Source organism: Protopterus annectens, chromosome 4.part0 (genome assembly GCF_019279795.1).
Source record: "Protopterus annectens isolate FY-2018-M chromosome 4.part0, PAN1.0, whole genome shotgun sequence".
In the NCBI taxonomy this organism is placed as follows: Eukaryota; Metazoa; Chordata; order Ceratodontiformes; family Protopteridae; genus Protopterus; species Protopterus annectens.
The window spans coordinates 923091167-923111488 of record NC_056733.1 but is presented as its reverse complement, the minus strand read 5'-3'; the positions used below and the strand labels follow the sequence as shown (position 1 = coordinate 923111488).

At 42.0% G+C, this 20322-nt stretch overlaps 1 protein-coding gene across 2 annotated transcripts in view; it reads right to left on the bottom strand.

The window, feature by feature from the left end:
• The window catches only part of LOC122799678 (coiled-coil domain-containing protein 9-like), a 784040-nt gene that overhangs the window by 607495 nt on the left and 156223 nt on the right, over window positions 1-20322 (bottom strand). For both annotated transcript variants that reach the window (XM_044068898.1, XM_044068899.1), the window contains exon 3: window positions 3906-4010. In XM_044068898.1, the coding sequence (XP_043924833.1) occupies window positions 3906-4010 (105 nt within the window). The remainder of the gene's footprint in view (window positions 1-3905; window positions 4011-20322) is intronic.

Here is a 20322-nt window from a genome sequence, read left to right as displayed (position 1 = left end):
TGCCTGCCAAAAATCTGAGGTATCTTCTGCAATCTTGTCTGATAGCAACATGCAGGTATGCCTCTTGGAGGTCCAACGTTACCAGCCAAGACTCCTTGCCCAGCATGGGAAGAAGCTGCTGTAGTGTGAGCATTTTGAATTTGGGAATGTCCAGTTAAATGTTTAAAATTGAAAAGTCTAAGATGGGTCCCCAGGCTTTGTCCTTTCTTGGTACTAGAAATAGTCTCGAGTAAAATCCTTCACCTTGCTCTTTTGCAGGTACCTTTTGAATTGCTTTCATGTTCATGAGAGCTGAAATTTGTTTTTGTGCCTATGCCCATTGGTTTGTTGGCAGATTTGGCATGCCTCTCATCCATGGCAAAGTGTGAAAATGAAATCTGTAGCCTCGGGTAATAATATCCAGAACCCATTTGTCCTTTATAATGATGTGCCAGTTTTGTGGCAAAAGAGCCAGTTTTCCTCCTAGAGGTGCTGCCTGGGCAATTATGCTTGGCAGGCGAAGAGGAAAGTCATTGTGTTTGTTTTCTGAAGGGTTGAGATCTGTAGTCTCCCCCTCTGAGTTGTTGTTTGCCATTGTCTAGGCCTGAAGGTACCCTGTTGCCTGGCCTCTGCCCCTAGGGCGTCTGTACTTGCCCCTTTGGGGTCTGTCTGAAGCAGGAAAGGACCAGCTTTTTGATGGCCAGTTTCTGCTGAAGCGAGGAGGTTGTACCTGTAAAAAAATCTTTAACTGTTTGCATTGATTTTGCCTTTTCTTCCATCTTCTTTAAAACTTCCTCTGCTTTGAGACCAAATAACGCATCCTTTTGCAGTGGAGCATCCAGTAACTTTGCTTTGACATTCTGATAAGGTCTGTTCTTTTAGCCAAGCATGTCTACGTATTACAGACCCTGTGACTGCTGCTCTACATGAGGCCTCCAAAGAATCAAAACCACACTGCAAGGTATGTTTTCCCACTTGTTCTGCTGCATGCAACAAATCTTGCATCCCTTTGAAATCTAGTTGATCTGTTTGAGGGATCATTTTCTGTTTTAACCGATTAAGCAAGTACTGCTGGTATTTAATCATGTGGAATTGGCAGTTTAATGCCCTCATGGCCAAAGTGGCAGAGGTATACACTTTTTTCCCCCATCTTTCTAATGCCCTGGAATCTCTTTTCGCAGGTAGTGGATTCTTAGCAGTAGAGGCCTTAACCCCTTTGGGATCCTGGGAAATGGTTTCTGGGTCTGCAGCAGGGCTTTCATATAAAAACTTGAGAGTCAGGGACTCGATGGTATCTATCAGGTTTAGGTGGTGCTGGAGGTAAGGAATCTGGATTTAGACTGGATTCAGTGTAGACATCATCCAGAATGTCCAAAACAGGTGGAATGGCTAGGGGTCTGTGCTGAGGCAAAAGAAGAAACTCACGGAGTCTTTTCTTGGAATCAGAGTAATCTTGTCTTTCCCAGTGGAAATGCTCTCTCATGGTGTGTAGGGTTTCCCCAAAAGAGAAGTCTTCGGGAAGGGGGGGAACAGGGAATAGACTCCTCAGAATCTGAGTCTTCATAGAGAGGGAAGGGGTAATCCTGTTCCTCAGAGTCTACTGAGGAAATGGATTCCTGGTCAGAAGGAGGTAAATCTTCCTCCAGTCTAGGCCTTTTGTCAGGAGGGGGCTGGGAACCTCTGATAAGGGTAATCCGGTCCTCCGCCATTTTGAGCATTTGTTTTTTAGGCATAGGGGCCTGTATGGGAGTCTGTGGACTCGGTTTCTTAATCTTTGGAAGCTTAGCGTATGACTTAACAGAAAGAGTAGTCAGTTTAAAAACGCCTTCTGAAACCGAAGGCCTGTCCATAGTCTCCATATCGCCGCCAGAGCTGGCGTCCGCGAGTTGAGGAGGAACTGGCTCCAGTGGTCTGGTAGATTCTGACAGAGAGGTAGTTGTATTTTCTAAATCTGCAGTAGTCAGGGGCTGCGTAGGTGCCTCACTGAGTACCAAAGATCCGGCAGGAGGCCTAACAGAGACCTCGGTTTCTGGTCTAGGTCTAGGTTGCCGGTCTTTGTCCTTGCGTTTTATAAACATAGCGGTAGTCGGAGGTTCCGACATAATGTAGTTGAATTTTCTGCCAAAATAATGTCAGGCAGTATCAGCCCGATGCTTAACACAGCGCAAAACCGACAACCAGAAACGTGGTCTGGGCCTAGGCAAGGAATACAATAAGAATGAAAATCCTTATGAGGTATTTGCTTCCCACAAGAAATACAATTATTAACTTTGTCTGATATCAGTCAGAGGTAAGAAAAGTTTCCTCAATGGGGTACTTAGCTTTATAGAAGACTTCGGCTGAAGTTCTGTTCGAAAATCTCAGGAGCTGGCCGACCGGCACTTGCGAACTGCTTCTGCTTCGGGCACCGCGTGGCAAGAAAGACTGAAGAAAATGGTGTCTGCAGCCTCTTTTATACCCCTGCCGCATTGACGTCAGGGAAGAAGCGACGACAACCGATGCCGAACCAAGGCTTAGGAATTCAGGCCGACTGCAGGACCGCCTGACGGCAGATAACCCAAGTGTTTTAGGACCACCCTTGGCAAATCACAGCAGGACACCAAGCATCAAGCCATAATCTTGGCAAAACTAGCATTCCCAAAATACAAGACAACAGAGCTCATCCCAAACGATAGCAAACCAGTAACTCTATTAGTTAAGACAAATCAAAGTCATACAAGACCAAACAAACAAGAATCTTAAAATGAATATACATCAAATGAACAGGCATCCAATGCAACCTCATAACATGGGGACAATATGATGGCAATGTGGTACCAGTGAAAAACAGCCTTGTGAGTTATCAATACATTTTTCTTATTTTACAGCACGAAATGGATCACAAATGAGATTTGCCTGTCCCCCAACCATCTATGCAAGTGCCAATATACTATAAGAGCACAGATACTACTAAATTCATAATCCCCTTCCTAGATCAAGGATTCCCATGCAGTAAATTATTTTTACAGCTTTGTACTTGCATGTGGAGATAAAATGAATGACATTGTTAGACTACAAATTAATGGAATATTTCTTTGTACCTTCATAAAACAGACCTAATCTTTTTGACGGCTTGAATTTTATACCAGTGTACGTCTCCACCACATCTCTAATACATATTACCACATTTTTACCTTCTCCAAAGGAAGCAATACAACCTAGTTAACCATCAGTACAACTTTCAATGTGCATCCTTGGTTGAGTAAGGGTGTGTGTCAGATTTATCTATTTCATTCAGAAATTCTTCACAGACTGGTATTTCAAAGATGATTTCAGTCATTTAACTATAGCAGTCTTGTTAAATTAAAAAAGAATTGAAATAAACTAACACACAAGCAGTGGGTGTGGTACTCGATATAATCCATCTACTACAAGAACACTTGCTGAATGAGTTGAGGTGAAGGTAGAACCTAATTTTATATAAAATCCAGGTGATGATCATCCTCTACTTTCAAACATTTTACAACAAAAAACAGATGCAAATGATCACCAACCCCCATTCCTGAAAACACTTGATCCGATACCGGAAGGACTAAGGTGCTCCTATGGTGAGAACAGAAGAAAGGTAATGAAAACAATTAACTTGTTCAGCAGTCTTGAGCCACCTGTTACATGTACCTTCACAGGCATCAAACCAGCAAAGGTTCACAGACTGGAAAATTTAGCCAGATTACAGGAAACAATCTGATCAAAAATACTATTGTAAATACTATTGTACGGGCAAACAGACTACCAGGAAGAATGCCAGATGTAACAATGTTCCAAGATTCCTCTTCAAAGAAATATACAACTCACCTCCTAGCACACACACACACCCAAAATTATTGCCTCAATAACAAAAGACAGCTAAGAAGAGGGACAATGGAAAGGGGTTCTTAAAACTTCACCTGGTATCGTCTCATCAAGGATTCATTTTTCTTTCGCAGTGCTTCAATTCTTTTATCCAGTTCTGCATCTTTCTCTTCCTTTGTTTTCAAGTCCACAACAGATGTCTACAAAAAATACATAAAAAAAAAATTCCATTGCAAAAAGTGGAAAGAGGTTCATAAATAGATTGCATTTTTCAGTGTAATACTATCATTTTCACTTTTACAATTTTCTATTTGGATTATGGACAGTGTGTTCATTAATTTCATTGTGGTCTCATAATAACCAAGCACTTACCTCTATGTATCTTAGTCATCCTTAACTGCCTTATGTACAAAGACAACCCTCTACTACTACCACTTAGGAACACAATATATGAAGATGCAATCACATTAAGAACGTAGAATCCTTGCGGTCTCAATCACAAGCCAGTACATCTGGCAATGAGAAGGTTTTCTGCACAAACACCTCTACCACCACCCAAATCTATACAACACACTCCTACATATGCAGGGGTTCTCAACAAAAACATACTTAAACAAAAAAGAGACCTCCAAAGCAAAAACACACACATCACAACCCAGAGCACCAAGCATCACACACAGTACACACATCCGTCTCACAGCCTCTATGGCCCAACCACAAACCCAACATACTAGTCATAGGAGACTATCACGAGATACTCAGATGTGCCCCTCACCAGGCTAGATGAGAAGAAAGTCACAGTAAATTGCTTGTCAGGTGCGACAATCTGCCATATCACGTACGCACTCAAGTCTCTTAACAACAGGTACGTTATGACTCGTCATAGTCCATGTCGGTGTGAACGACTTGAGATGTACCTTTCTGGACTATATGAAGAGAGACATGATTGAGCTCACTGAATGTGTCCCAGGCAGATTATGTCCCTAGCCTTAAGCAGCATCCTGCCATCACCCAGAATGATACCTCTGTACAAACAGAAAATGATGGACTAACAATTGGCTTAGTTTCTGGTGTCATTCCAAGGGGATCCAGTACCTGACAGCCTTGGAGGACATGACTGACAGACCATAATGCTTAGTCAAAGATGGCCTTCATCTGTCTCTCCAGGGCTTTAGGCTTTTGGCAAAGGCTCTTGGTTCTGCCACAATGCCTTTTTTAGGCAAAGTAATGAGCAAATAATTACCAACGTGAAAAATTCTTATAAAAAATTTAAAAGTCATGCTGCTAAAAGCTAGGAGTCTTAGAATGAAACTGCACTCATTGCAAGCATTCCTTGCCCTGTAGGATGCGAACACTTGTGCAGTCACTGAAACCTGGTTCAAAGCTGTGGAAAACACCCCAACCTTACCAGGTACTCATCCTACCATACTTTCAGACCCCAAACGGAGGGCTACAAAGCCAAAGGAGGTGGAGTTTCATATTTATAAAAGACACACACCTCCGGGCTGGTTAAATGGTATGACACACAGGAGACACTCCAAGTGCAGTTAACTGTTGACAAAACACATATTCAAATCATAGCTATCTACAGACCCCCAACCATGACTCAGGATGCCCACTCCACCTATCTGGACTTACTTGAATCCATCAAGATTTAACCCTCTACCCTAACCCTGGGTGACTAACTACCCAACCATACAGTGGAAGATCTATTCTAGCCCAAACATGAATGCCCAGAGATTCCTAGACTTTGTCAATGCCAATGCATTGGATTAGCTGGTCGACACCCCTACGAGAGTGAAAATATCCTGGACTTGGTCCTAACCAACATGAGTAGCCACTGTAGCATTCCTACAGTGTCATCCTCCTTGGTAAGATCTGACCATAAAGCGATCACTTTTGAAGTCACCATTTCCCCTGACCCCTGCCTTGTCAGGGTCAAACGGAAAAACTTTTCCAAAGCGGACTACAATCTCCTCAGAGCAGGTATAAGCAGCTTCACAGACACCATCCCTTCAGTTGGAACTAGAACTAATGTCCAAGCCTACACCAAAAAAATATGTGAGCACCTACAAACGTGTCTGGTGAACAGTAGCAATAAAACTCTGCAATAGAAGGAAAAAAATGCTGTCCAGGTCCATGAAGGAGCAGGTGTCAAGTTGGAAGCAATCTCTCCTTTGTCTGAGCAAATAAATACGGTCACTAGTGAAATCCTGTAAGGCTAACTTAGTGTCCAAATTGGCCACATCCACCAAGGACAATCAAGGCCTTCTTCACATATGTCCGCAATCTGAAAGGCAACACCCAAATCTGCTCTGAACTGGTGGTCAATAACACTACATACACAAGCACCAAAGATATAGCCAACCTGCTGGCAGACAAGTTCAGTGAAAATTTCACCCCCTCCCCATCAGTAAACCAGGACATCCACAGCACCGGACCCCTCCCTCTCATCACCAGGGAACAGTAACCAGGAAAGAGTTCCTTAATGCCCTCTCAAAGGCATAAAATACAGTCTCCATGGGACCCGATAACATCCCTGGTTATCTTACATGAACAGAGGCATGAGGTCTCAGCTCTATTAGACACCCTATTCAACTAAAGCCTGAGCACTGGCTTCATCCCAGCTGAATGGAGGACAGTCACCATCATCCCTCTACACAAATGTGAAGCATCCACTGACCCAAGCAATTATAGACCCATTAACCTTTAACCTAATCTAGCCTGATCTGCAAGGCCATGGAACACATTGCCAATGTTCTTGTTTTTAAGGTCCATGATAATCTCCAAATGCTTGACCCCACACGGTTTGGTTTTGTCAAAGGGTGATCATGCCTGTTAAACTTGGTCACCTTCTTTGAAACAGTCACCAAAACCATGGACGAGGGGAAGACTGTGCACACTGCCTACCTTGACCTAGCCAAAGCCTTTGACACTATTCCCCACTCGGTCATAATAGATAAACTCTCCCATCTAGGCATCAACCAGTATGTTACCAGATGGGTAGCTAACTGACTCACTGATAGAACCCACTCAGTCAAAGTAGGGGAAGCCATCTCTAGTAGACCGGTAACGAGCGGTGTACCCAAAGGATAGGTCTTGGGGCCTCTACTGCTTGGGATATGCTTTTCTGAAATGCAAGCCAAAACCAGTGGTTTGTGGCTGACCAAGTTTGCAGAGGATTGCAAGCTGGGCTCTGTCTTAAATTCTCTTAGTGATGTGAACATCCTCCAAGAGGGCCTTACCTAAACTAATGACCGGTGCCAGAAGCATGGCCTCAAATTGAATGCCAAGAAATGCATCAAAATCCCCTTTGGGGAAAAAAGTCATCCCCACTAATTATCACATTAATAACAATGTACTAAGCATGCAATCAGTCGTGAGGGACTTATGCACCCAGGCTAATAGCAACCTGACTTTTGACCACCACATTGCCTCCGCTGTACGGAAGGCTTTCTACATGGCCCACCTCATAAATAAGGGCATTTCATACAGGAACAAGGGGGTCATAACATCCCTGTACTCCTTTATCAGACTAATTATCGAGTATAATGCCCCCTTCGGCATGTACCTTGCCGAGCACATGCAGTAGTTGGAGAGACCACAGAATTTCTTGATCAGGAAAATCCAGGGTCTCAAACACCTATCCTATACAGATAGGCTAAAAGCCCTGCCCCTCTACTCGGTCTTGCCTCTCTCATCTTATGCCCTTTACACATTTCTGAAAGACTTTTCTTGATCATTCTCTGATTAACGTTCTGTCCCTTCAGCATTTTCAAATGCCATTCTCTGCAATACACATTCTGTACCTTTGAATAATGTAGATTACAAGAGCTCCTTTAAGTGTGGTCTTTATTTCTAGTTGACTTGTGGAGCTTAATAAATGTCCTTCTGTCACTTTATTGTTCCTTAAGATTATGTACTCCCTTCATTAAGGCTCCTGTTATCTAATATACACATTCTTTTTCGATTTCCAAGTACTATTATTCTTTCCACTTAAGCATACCTCTCCAATACTTTGTTAGAGTACAGCTATGATTATGACCATATGTTTGCTTTATCAGCCTTCTTCCACTACTGCTGCAATGGTTGGAAACTTTTTAAATGCAGCTTACCTTTATCATCTTGCTTCAAGTACAGCCATGGTCACTACACTGATGTATGTTCTTTGCATATAATGTGCAAACAAATGCATAAATCTCACTCCTCTGGGCATCTATTCAGTCTTCAGATTAGCTTATTCAGTTACTTTAGGCCTTTGTTCAAATTCATTAGGAAAGTTAAGGGCAATGGCAATCACTGATGCGAATATGTTTTTGCAATTTAGCACAGATAAATTTCTTCATCCTGTAAAACTTGGGCTTGATTCATTTGGTTTCTACTTGCTCAAGACCCTAAGCAAGTCACTTAAGGAGTGTAGTCCAAGGTCACCTCTGGAAAAAATGCACACATAATATAGTAGTAATTACTGGGACACATCCAATGCAATTTTTTAAGCCTCAAATTTCTTGGCCAGCCAATTCAAAGTTCTATCACCACCAACTTTTCTAGAAAGTCCATCATTGCTGGTATATAGTGTCTACAAAATAACTAAAATTAAATTATACAATAACAGGTCATTGTTATTTAAAAACGTACATGCTGCTTGGACAGACCAATCAGGGTGTCCAATGTAAATTGAGCACATGCCAACAGAAAAAAAAAAGTGTAGCCACTGAAGTACCAGTGAGCATTCAAACTTTTCTATTGACATATCCTTACAGGGCAGCAAAATATAAAAATTGGGTACGTTCTGCAAAACTAAAGAAATAGAAATCTACCTGATTTTTCTGTATTTCTGTTCACTCTCAGCAGACTATCATACCTCTGATCTGTCTGGATTTTCATTGAATGTCTAAATATTTTTCCTCATACTGAGAGAAAAAAAAAAAAAAAAAGGCAACAGCAATTTCTTTTTCTTCATTGCTTTTGGTGAACAGCACTGATGTACTGTGCAAGCATGGGAATGTGAGTCCTACATGCATGTGCTGCACATCAGAAATCCTGGAAGAACAGGGAAACAATGCAAAGGAACACTACTGCTCCATCATACGATGACATTTAAGAAAGGTACGCAATTTCTTTTTTAAACAATGTTATTGTATAACCGCTATATCCCATGACTGGGTGTGGGCAATGCTGGATTTACTCATGGTTGCCTTTGATTACTTAGGCTTTGCCCTCATGATCAAACCACACAAACCATGAGTAAATCCAACATTACCCACACCCAGTCATGGGTTACTGCTTAAATATTAGCCATAGAGAGTTGGATTTCTATTGCTTTATGCCAGTGCTGAAGCTTCTACCACACAAACAGAAATCTCCCTGCATACCAAGAATCAGTGACTTAAGGATTACATAGTAGTCTTTTTTTAAATGTAAACATCATTCCGCTGCTTTCCAATGATCACTTCCAAAAATTCAAACACTACAGTCAGTTTTGATGCCTGAAAAATTATTTTAAAAATAAGGTATTTCAGGAGACAGCCTCGAAGGGACTTCACTAGTTACAGGGGATAATGATAGTTGTCATCTGTTGTTTTTGACCACATAGGTGATTATGGACCCAAGTCATTTTTGTTTTAGATTATGGACCCAAGTCATTTTTGTTTTATTTACCTTAAGAGGCCTTAGGACCTGCAGTTTATGTACAATTTTTGGGGGGGATATAGTGTTGAAAGTTGTAGCCTGACTGGGGCAAGCTGCTTTGATCCACATGCTTATATCAGCAGTTAATTTCCTTCATCAGTTCCCATGCATCCTATAATACTTGCCTTAGTGTACTTGAGCTTTAAATATCAGACTTTAAAAAGGAAGTCTGCAAGCTGTATTGACAGATAAACCTTCATCCACGGATGTAGTCATGGTCAAAGAAATTTAAATAATTCACAGGATTATATGAGTTACAGAGATAATTAGTATTAGGATAACCAACACCTGTGTGTCCCGAAATTTTCTAAGCCTGGAAACCATTAGCATCCTGAGAGCTTTTCTCCAAAATCATCTACTGAAAATGCACTTCATTTTATAATATCTGATAAATTGTGTGAGTTTCAAAAACAAACTATGACAGCTATTTGGTAGACAAAGGCCTATACACTGGCGTTAGTAACAAAGGTCTGCCTGTAGATGCTGATTTTACACTGCATATTTAAGAAAAACTGCATTTTATTTGCCAAAAAATACCATGGTTACTGTCAAGCAAAAAGAGTAAAACTGTATGCAAGTGTGTGCAATACAGATATAAATATCTGTGAGAACTGTTTATCTGTTCAAGAACTTTCCAATGATGTATGACAAGAGGGGACAGTATAATGAGGTTTTGTCATTTTGTCAAATCTGTGCAAATTCTGCATATACTCATTTTAAAATTTTTCAAAGTGATATTAAATCTACAAAACCATTCACGTTAAATGGCAAGTATCAGGGGCAACATGGTGCCATCTTATACAAAACATTATGAGAGAATTTGTTCACCTGTATGCCACAAGGTTTATGAAATTAATGCAGTTATAAAAATACAGGTAAATAATCATAAATGCTCTTTTAGTAAAGCAGTTACGTTTTCACATTACCTACCATGCTACAGCGTCACTTTTACTAGCATTCACTGGTTGAATAAACCACTCCAAAATGACAGTATCGACTCTTTTGGAATTAATATAAACATGGAAATGTGTCTTATTTTTTCATAACTTTTTGTAAATAACTATAGCTGTGCACAACCCACTCTGATGATTTCACTATCATGCTATGTAAATCACATCTGCCTGTAAATTCCACCTTGCTGACTTAGTTCTACAAACGTACCTTTACCAGGACTTCAGGAATTATATTTTGAAAACAGTGATGAATACAATTTCAGGAGTACAAAGTCTCCCGTTTAAAAAAAAATGTACACACTTACAGGATACATAGAACTCTGCTTTCCTGATGACTATAATCTTGAAGGAAGCAACGGGATAAGCACTTACTTTCTCAGTTCTTACTTTCTTGCAATACAGTTATGTGATGCTCTAGTACCATATCTGCCCATTAGCAGTAACTCAAAAACTGTTCTGCCCCTTGTTCTACTTCTGACGCTATAGCTCCCAGTTAGCAAATTCTTCCAAGTGTGCATCAAAACTGAATGGAAACATTTTCCTCTCTTGAAGGTCTTCTCATCCACTGCACACTGCGCCTCTTCCTACTCATCTTCTGCCCTTATGAATAAGAAAGGAGAGACATGATCCATCCTGTGTACTCTGCTATAAATCTCCAAACCCTGCCTCATTTTTGCCCAGTCTCTCCATGACAATCCTGAGGAAGGCATTGTCCCATACTATTCCAAAGCTTGAATGTTTATGCTTTACAGTTCTCTCATCAGTTTGAATAGTCAAGACATCCATTTTCAGGCATTTCTTGCAGAACTTCATTTGACTTCTAATAGACATTTAATTGATCGATGCTTCCATTTAAATATTAACATTTTTCATTGTTGCTGGTCTCCTTCCTGATCATCTTGATTTCCAAACACCACTCTCTATTTCAAGTACAAGGTACTCCTGATTATTCTAGTCATCTCCTGGGCTTTTTCCCTGTTGTTCAAGCATTTTTTTTCTTTGGAAAAAAGACATCACTGGCAAAGTTTACGGGCTTTGTTATTGTCAGAAAACTGAAAAGCAGAGTCCCTTTCAGCTTACTGGCTACTGTTTTTCTCCTTAGCCTGTACTGCATCCAAAAATACATATTTGATCCTCCAAGAAAAAATAAATATTCTGAAGACAGCTGGATATAGTAACCTGAATATCATACCCGGCTCTGGATATCTCCCGACTGCCAGGGGAAATTTGCATCTCTCTTGGCTGGTATACAGTAAATAATCATTTTCTACCAAGTACTCTAGCAATTTTTCCCTTCTGCCACAATTTGTCATGAGCATCTCATTCTGCTTGCATGATTGCAATTTTATTAATACAAGTCTTTACTGTTTTCTCGTGGCAAGATTTGGATCATATACATGAAGTACCCTCTCAAGTAACAAATCCTGATGTGGAACATGACTCCCAGTCCAGTTGCTTATTTGTAATTTCACAAAAATTACGTAAGCTGAATGAGCTCCAAACTGAAATATGTAGTTAGACAGTAAACTGGTTGAGGTACAGACCTCTTGTAGGGTGGGTGTCAAGTGTACCGACACACATAAAAGTAACCAGTGATGCTCTACTGGACTCTGTGCTGGGACCTCTACTATTCAGCATACACTCTGCAGATCTCCAAATTCCAAATGAGGATCTCTGGCTAAGTAAGTTGAAATAGTCTGTTAGACATGGCTAACCTTTCTTAGCCCCAGAGTAGGAAATAAACAATTGGTCAACTTTTCTGACATGGCTTTGTCAAGATAGTCAAACAATCCAAGAGATGATAGCGAACTTGATAAAAACTAAAACCAAACAAAAAGTTCGCAGGAGGACCAAATAAGGGCGTCAAGATGTTTGGTACACATAGTTTATTATAAAGCCACACAACACAGAATTAACGCTGTCTGTACAGATCCGTTTTAGAACTTCATCAGAAACAAACCCAACATGAGACTTGAACAATCATTTTATAACCTTTCCTTCATTTAAATTAGCTGTGTGTGGTTTGGAACCAAACTCAGAAAAACACCTATGCCTAGCAGAGAAAGAGAAAAGGAAACGGCCTATAAAATACCTTAAATTAATAGCTTTAACCTCAGATAAGAGCAGAAAACACACACACACACACACACACACACACACACACACACACACACACACACACACACACAGCTAATTTAAATGATGGAAAGGTTATAAAATGATTGTTCAAGCCTCATGTTGGTTTGTTTCTGATGAAGAAGTTCGAAAACAGATCTGTACAGACAGCGTTAATTCTGTGTTGTGTGGTTTTATAATAAACTACGTGTACCAAACATCTTGACGCCCTTATTTGGTTCTCCTGCAAACTTTTTGTTTGTTTTTTGTCAAGATAGTACATGACTTGTCATCTAAGGCATGAATGATCTTTTCTCCCTTGTTTTATGGTCTGGATTAAAAAAAAAAAAAAATGCTGGGAGCTTGACAGCTACATTCAAACTGAAATAGGAGACCAACTTAAACATGAGTGACTAGATAGTCCACATAGTGACCCTATCCCTATGGAAAGCCAGACTTGGTTTCCCAGCATAAGTGCCACCAACTCAGATTCCCTTCTTGCAGTTGTCAGGGCAATAAGTAAGGCAGTTTTCCATGTAATAAACTTCAAATCAGCCAAGGAGGCATGATAAAACAGTAAGTTTTTGCAACACAAAAAGTACAGTTTTGTACCTACCATAAATGTAGATGTCCGATAGACATGCAACTGCAGTCATAACATGTGGGTTTGTCCTGCCTCAGGCAGCCCTCGGTCGGCCGGATTCCAAAGTCTGGGTCCGACGTCGGCTGATGTCGCATTTCTCTCCGACGTCAGAGCGGCTGGAGTACATAAGCATCAGCCGACGCCATTTTCTTCAGTGTTTCTTGCCCCAGATGCCAGGTGCCCTCCAAGGAAGGCTGTAATCAAATTGGAAGACAAAAACAGGATTCCAAACAAATAAATGAGCAATAAAGCAAATACACCATAACAGATATCCCCAGCTAAGAGTAACAGGGATAGTAGTGGACCCTAGGCATAGAGGGGTATGGAGGGAGGGAAAATCCGACTGCAGTTGCATGTCTATCGGACATCTACATTTATGGTAGGTACAAAACTGTACTATGTCCTTCAAGAATGCAACTGCAGTCATAACATGTGGGTAGAATACCATAGCTTAGCTGGGGAGGAGGTATGCTCTAGGAAAGAGATGGTGTAGCAATCAAACCCTGCAGGACTGCCGAAGCAAAGCCTGCTCTGGATCTGGAATATAGAGGGAGATTGTAGTCTTTGGAGAATGTATGCACGGAGCTCCATGTAGCAGCTTCTAGAATGTCCTTGGTAGGCACCCCTCTTAAAAATGCTGTAGAGGTGGCTGTAGCTCTGGTGGAATGTGGTCTGACATTGGCTGGAACAGTCTTTCCATGAAAGGAATAACAGAATCTGATGCAATGTCCAATCCATTTAGAGATAGTCTGTTTTGAAATTGCTTTTCCTTGGACTGCAGGGGCGTAAGCTACAAAAAGTTGTTCAGACTTCCTACTGGCCTTGGTTCTGTCCAGGTAGTATCGGAGTTGTCTGTGAATGTCCAAGGTATGCAAAAGTCTTTCCCCCTTATTCTCAGGATTGGGGAAGAAAGCAGGCAGATGAATGGCTTGATTTAGAGAAACCCTAGTTACCACCTTTGGCATAAATGTAGGGTTGGTCCTTAATGAAACCCTGTCTCTGTGGAAAATAATAAAGGGTGGTATTGCCATTAGGGCCTGTAGCTCTGAAACCCTTCTTGCTGAGGTAATTGCCAACAGGAAGGCCGTCTTCCATGAGAGAAATTGCAAGTCAACTGAAGCTGCTGGCTCAAAAGGAGGTAGAGTCAGTTTTTCTAAGACAAAATTGAGGTCCCAGGCTGGCACTGGGGCCTTTCTTGGTGGCCTAATGTTCTTGATTCCCCTGAGGAATTGTCTTAGTAAGGGGGTTGAGAAAACAGGAGGATCAGTGTTGTATCTAGCTGAAATAGCAGCTGCATGTATCTTTATGGAAGAATATGAGAGGCCGTTCTTTAACATATCTACCAAATATTCCAAGATAAGTGGGATGTTCAGCAATGATGCATCGTGTCCCTTGCTGGTATTCCAATTGCTGAATCTTTTCCACTTTGCTAAATAAACCTTTCTGGTGGATGGTCTTCGAGCCTCTGTTAGTATCCGCTGAACTTCCTTGGAGAGAGATAAGCTGAAGTTATTTATGGGATCTCCCAGGCTGTTAGCTGCAGTGTCTGAAGATTTGGATGCAATGTTTCGAAATTGTGTTGAGTCAAAGTAGAGGCCACTGAGGGAGGGCCCACCTCCTGGTGTGACATATGCTCCGTAGTAGTGGGTACCAGTGTTGTCTTGGCCAGTCCGAGCTATTATGATTCCCTTTGGGCTTCTCTGCTTTGATCTTTAGTAATACTGAGGTCATCAGTGGCAGAGGTGGGAATGCATAGATTGCTAGGGAGTTCCAGTTGAATGAGAGGGCATCTATTTTCCAAGCTTTTGGATGGTATGTCCTTGTGCAAAATTTTGGTAGAAAATGGTTGAGGTGAGAGGCAAATAGGTCCACTTCTGGCTTGCCCCATGTCGAAGTGAGTTGTCTGAAGGCCTTCGGATGTAACCTCCACTCGTGTGGATCTGTGAAATTCCTGCTTAGGCTGTCCGCCAACACATTGTCTTTTCCTGGAACAAACTGGGATTGTAACTGGATGTTTAGGCTCAGTGATTTCTCCCAAAGCTGCATTGTCAGTCTTTAAATGCCTGTAATCAACTGAATAGGGCCTGGTTCACAAAGATGATATAGGGATTTTATGGCATTAAATACACCTACCATTTCCTTGACATTTATGTGCTTTTGTATGCCCAAATTGTCCCACAGGCCCTGCACTTTCACTCCAATATAAACTGCTCCCGAAACAAAATTTGAGGAGTCTGTCGGAAAACGGTTGGGAGGGTGGCCTAATGGTTAAGGTGTTTGCCTTACAAACACAAGGTGCAGGGTTTGAGTCTCCCAGGGATAACTGGCTAGGCTTAAAATGGCTCAAAAGGGCAGTTAGCTTAGTAATAATCTATGAACCTATGAAAGATTATGTTGGGGTAGGATGAGAAAAACTGAGCCCTGGACTGAGACCCAGCTTATCCCTCCACCAATGTAACTCTGGTTTTACAAAATCCAGTATGTAATTTGAACTCCAGATGGTGAATATCCTGGGACCACATGTTTTTAAGACACCACAGAATCTTTCCCTGTGCAGTCTGATGATTGGTATCATACGGATCATAGAAGCCATATGGCCTGGAATCCTCTGGCTAAAACTTGACACAGAAGAGAGAAGTTCAGGAATACTTCTCACTATGAATAAACCTCATCTTTAGGCAAGCAATAATGTTTTGCAATGGAAGTATCTAAAATACACCCTAGATATATATCAGAGAGGATTTTTGCAAATTCATCTGGAATTCCAGATGAGTGAGGAGAGAAGTAAAGTACAGTTGTGTACACCTACCATAAATGTAGATGTTCGAGTGTCTTCACTGTTGCAGTCATGTATCCGTAGGGTGCTCCTGCCATTGCAGGCAGCCCTCGAGCAGAATCGGCCAGAATCCCAAAGTCTGGGTCCCAAGGCCGGCTGTATAAACTAGTATCCCCAGACGCCAGGACGCCTTTGGTACATAGCCCTCAGCCGACGCCATCTTCTCCAGCCTTTCTTGGCCCTAGATGTCAGAAGTCCCCAACAAATCAAAAAATGAATCCAACAAGGAAACACAAATACACCACAAATACATGAGAGAAAGAGGGGATAGGAGGGAGGGAGTTCGATTGCAATAGTGAAGACACTCTAACATCTACATTTATAGTAGGTGTGTACAACAACTGTACTATGTTCTTCTGTGGTTTCACTGTTGCAGTCATAACTGTAGGGTGGAATCCCCAAAGCAGTGTAGAGAGGGAGGAGGCTTTAGATAGAAGAAGGGGAGGCAAGAATACTCCTGTAAGACAGCAGAGGCAGAAAGCCTGCCCTAGACTTAGAGAAAACAAAGGGAGATTGTAGTGCTTGGAAAAAGTATGCACAGAACTCCAAGTGGCAGCTTCCAAGATATCCTTGGTAGGGACTCCTCTGAGGAAAGCAAGTGAAGTAGCAGCTGCTCTAGTAGAATGACTTCTAATGGTCCCTGGAAACTGTTTCCCATGATGAGTGTAACAAAATCTGATTCCATAAGCAATCCATTTGGAAATAGTTTTTTTTAGAAATAGGTTTTCCAAGAGAACTGGAAGCAAAGGAAACAAACAATTGGTTAGACTTTCTGAAATCTTTAGTCTTGTCCAAGTAAAATCAGAACTGTCTGTGCAAAGTGCACATCCAATGAATGCAAAATCCTTTCCCTTTTATTTTGAGGATTTGGAAAGAAAGTAGGAAGGTGAATTGTCTGATTCAAAGCCACTTTCAAATCACCTTAGGCATGAAAGTAGGGATTGGTCCTCAAGGATACTCTGTCCTGATGGAAAATAAGGTATGGTTCCACAGCCATGAGAGCTTGCAACTCTGAGACCCTTCTGGCAGAGGTCAATGCTAACAAAAGAAACGGTCTTCCAGGATAGAAACTTAATATCTGGTAAGAGATGCAGCAGGCTCAAAAGGAGGCAAAGTAAGTTTTTCTAAAACATAATTAAGATCCCAGGCAGGGACAGGAGAGGGTCCTGGGAGGCCGCAAATTTAACCCCCTCTCAAGAACTGCTTCACCAAAAGATGTGAAAAACAGGGGGATCAGAACTGAAATGCGAGAGATAGCAGAAGCATGAATCTTAATGGAAGAAAAGGAAAAGTCCTTTAGATAAAAGTTCTGAAAGGTAAAGTAAAATAGAGGAGAGATCAGGAACCCTGAGGATCAGAGCCCTCGGTCCTGCATCCAAATAGAAAACCTCTTCCATTTAGAGGCATAAGATTTCCTAGTGTTAGGCCGCCTAGCTTCCAAAAAGAACATCCAAAACTTGTTTGGGAAGACTAGAGGAAATCAAATTCCTTTGAAGAGCCAAGCTGCCAAGCAAAGGGTCTTGAGATTGAATGTAGTAACTGACCCTGATGCTGGGACAGAAGCTTAAGGGTTCAATGGAAAGAATCCAAGGAGGCCCCAAGAACAGGAGCTTTAAGGTTGGATACCAAAACTGTCGAGGCCAATTTGGAGCAATCAAGATGAGGAACTTGGGCTTGTCCTGCTTTATCTTCAGTAGTACCCGAGGCAGTAGAGGAAGAGGAGGGAAGGCATATGCTGACAGGCTTCTCCAGCTGAAGGACAGGGCATCCACTCTCCATGCTGTTTTGTGGAAGGAGCTGGTGCAAAAGCGAGGCAGCTGATGATTGAGATGGGATGCAAACAGATCTATCTGGAGACATCCCCAAACTGCAGTAATCCTGTTGAACAAGTTGGTGTCTAGCATCCATTCGTGAGGATCTGAAATGTTTCTGCTCAGGCTGTCTGCTAAGAGATTCTGTTTCCCTGGAATGAATTGAGCCTGGAGATGCAGATTCAAATTTAGAGCTGTGTCCCATAAACCCATAGCTAGTCTGCAAAGGGGTATGAATGAGAACCCCCTGCTTGTTGATGTACCACATGACCATGGTGTTGTCTCAGCACTAGCAGAGGCCCTGGTTGTAAAAGGTTTTTGAAGGCTAAAAGGGCATTTTGAACTGCCAACATTTCCTTCAGATTGATGTGCCAGTGAAGATAGTCCTTTGTCCAGGTTCCCTGCTGACAATTGTCTAGAAAGTGTGCTCCCAAGCATAATTGAGGCGTCCGTGGTTAGGATTTGAGTAGGCTGAGGGAGACGAAAAGGTTTTCCTTAGTTTAACGTGCATGCCCTGGACCACCAGAGGAACTCCTTCTGGAGGCAGGGGATCAGAGGAATCAGAATATCCAGATCGTGGTAGTGCTGTGACCATACACTTTTCAGATACCATTGAAGCTTTCTCATGTGAAGCCTTATGCTTGGAATCAACAGAATGCAGGAAGCCATGTAGCCCAGAGCCTGCAGGAATTTCCTTGCAGTGAGCTGAGATAGAGTTGCCAAGGTGTTGAAAAGTAGAAGCCAGCTGAGTTTGTTTTTCTGGAGTGAGATAGGCCCTTTGTAAGGTTGTATTTAAGAGGGCTCCCAAGAATACCATTTGTTGAGAAGGGATCAAATGTGACTTTTTTATGTTCACTGAGAATCCCAGTAGTAGGAGAAGACGCTGAACAAAGTCCAGATGTTGAAGCAGAAGATCTTTGCTGTCTGCCTGAATAAGGCAGTCGTCCAAATAGGGGTAAATCTGGATCCCCTGAAGTCTGCAGTAGGCCACTACTGGTGCCAGGCACTTGGTGAAGACTCTGGGCGCAGTAGGTAAACCAAAGGGCAGAACAGAGAATTGAAAGTGCCTCGAACCTGCCTTGAACCTGCGGAATTTCATGCTCTTGTCTGATAGGGATATGCAAATAGGCTTCCTTTAAGTCCAATGTCACCATCCAGGCGTCCTGAGAGAGCATTGGAATTAGCTGTTGCAGAGTAAGGCATCTTGAACTTTGGAATTTCCAAAAAGGTGTTTAACACAGAAAGGTCCAGAATAGGTCTCCATGAGTTTTGTTTTCTGGGAACCAGAAACAGCCTTGAATAAAACCCTTTTCCCATTTCTGAGAGTGGAACAGGCTCTCATGGCCAGAAGAGCATCCACTTGAGTTAAGGCCTCTGACCATTGAAGTTTTGGCAGATCTGGCCAACCGTGAGTCCTTGGCAAAGTGTGAAAGTGGAACTTGTAACCTTTTAAAATCACGTCCAATACCCATCTGTCCTGGGTAATATGAGTCCAATTTCTGTAAAAGAGACAGTTTTCCTCCGAGAGGGGCCCAGGTAAAGGGGTCCCAAGCCCAACCGAGTGTCATTGAGTTTGCTTTCTTTGAGATTGGGATCTGTCTTCTCCCCTCCTAGGTGAAGAAGCAGTCCATTGTCTAGATCTGTAAGAGGTCTGGCCTTGACCACGATCTCTGAGCGCCTATATCTTCCCCTTTGAGGCCTGTCAGACTGGGAAAGGACCAATTTTAGAGGGCCAATTCCTGGAAAATCTAGGAGGCTGAACCTGTAAGAAATCTTTTACAGTCTGTATGGACTTTGCCTTTTCTTCCATCTTTTTAATAACTTCCTCAGCCTTAGAACCAAAAAGAACATCCTGTTGAACAGGGGCACCCAATAACTTAGACTTAACCTGTTCAGGAAAACTTTGTTCACGAAGCCAGGCATGTCTCCTAATCACAGTACCAGAGGCAGCAGCCCTGCAGGAAGCATCCAAAGCATCAAAACCACAATGTAAGCTATGCTTGTTAACCTGTTCAGTAGCATGCAAAACATCCTGAAGTTCCTTATCCTCTGCACAAGCAGGAAGGGAAGCAAGCTTTTGCTTTAAAACAGACAAAAGAAATTGCTGATATTTAAACATATGAAACTGGCAATTTAAAGCCCTTACAGACAGGGTAGCAGAAGTATATACCTTTTTTCCCCACCTGTCTAAAGCACGAGAATCCTTCTCAGAGGGAATAGGGATTTTTAGAAGTAGCAACCTTAGCAGCCTTAGAGCCCTGAGAAATAGTTTCAGGATCTGCAGAAGGGTTTATAAATAAAAATAAATGAGAGTCAGGAACCCTATAAAATCTATCAGGCTTAGAAGGAGCAGGAGGCATGGAATCAGGATTCAAATTAGCCTCAGAAAAAGCATCATCTACAATGTCCAAGACAGGAGGGATAGCTGAAGGCCTATGCTGAGGAAGAAGAAGAAATTCTCTA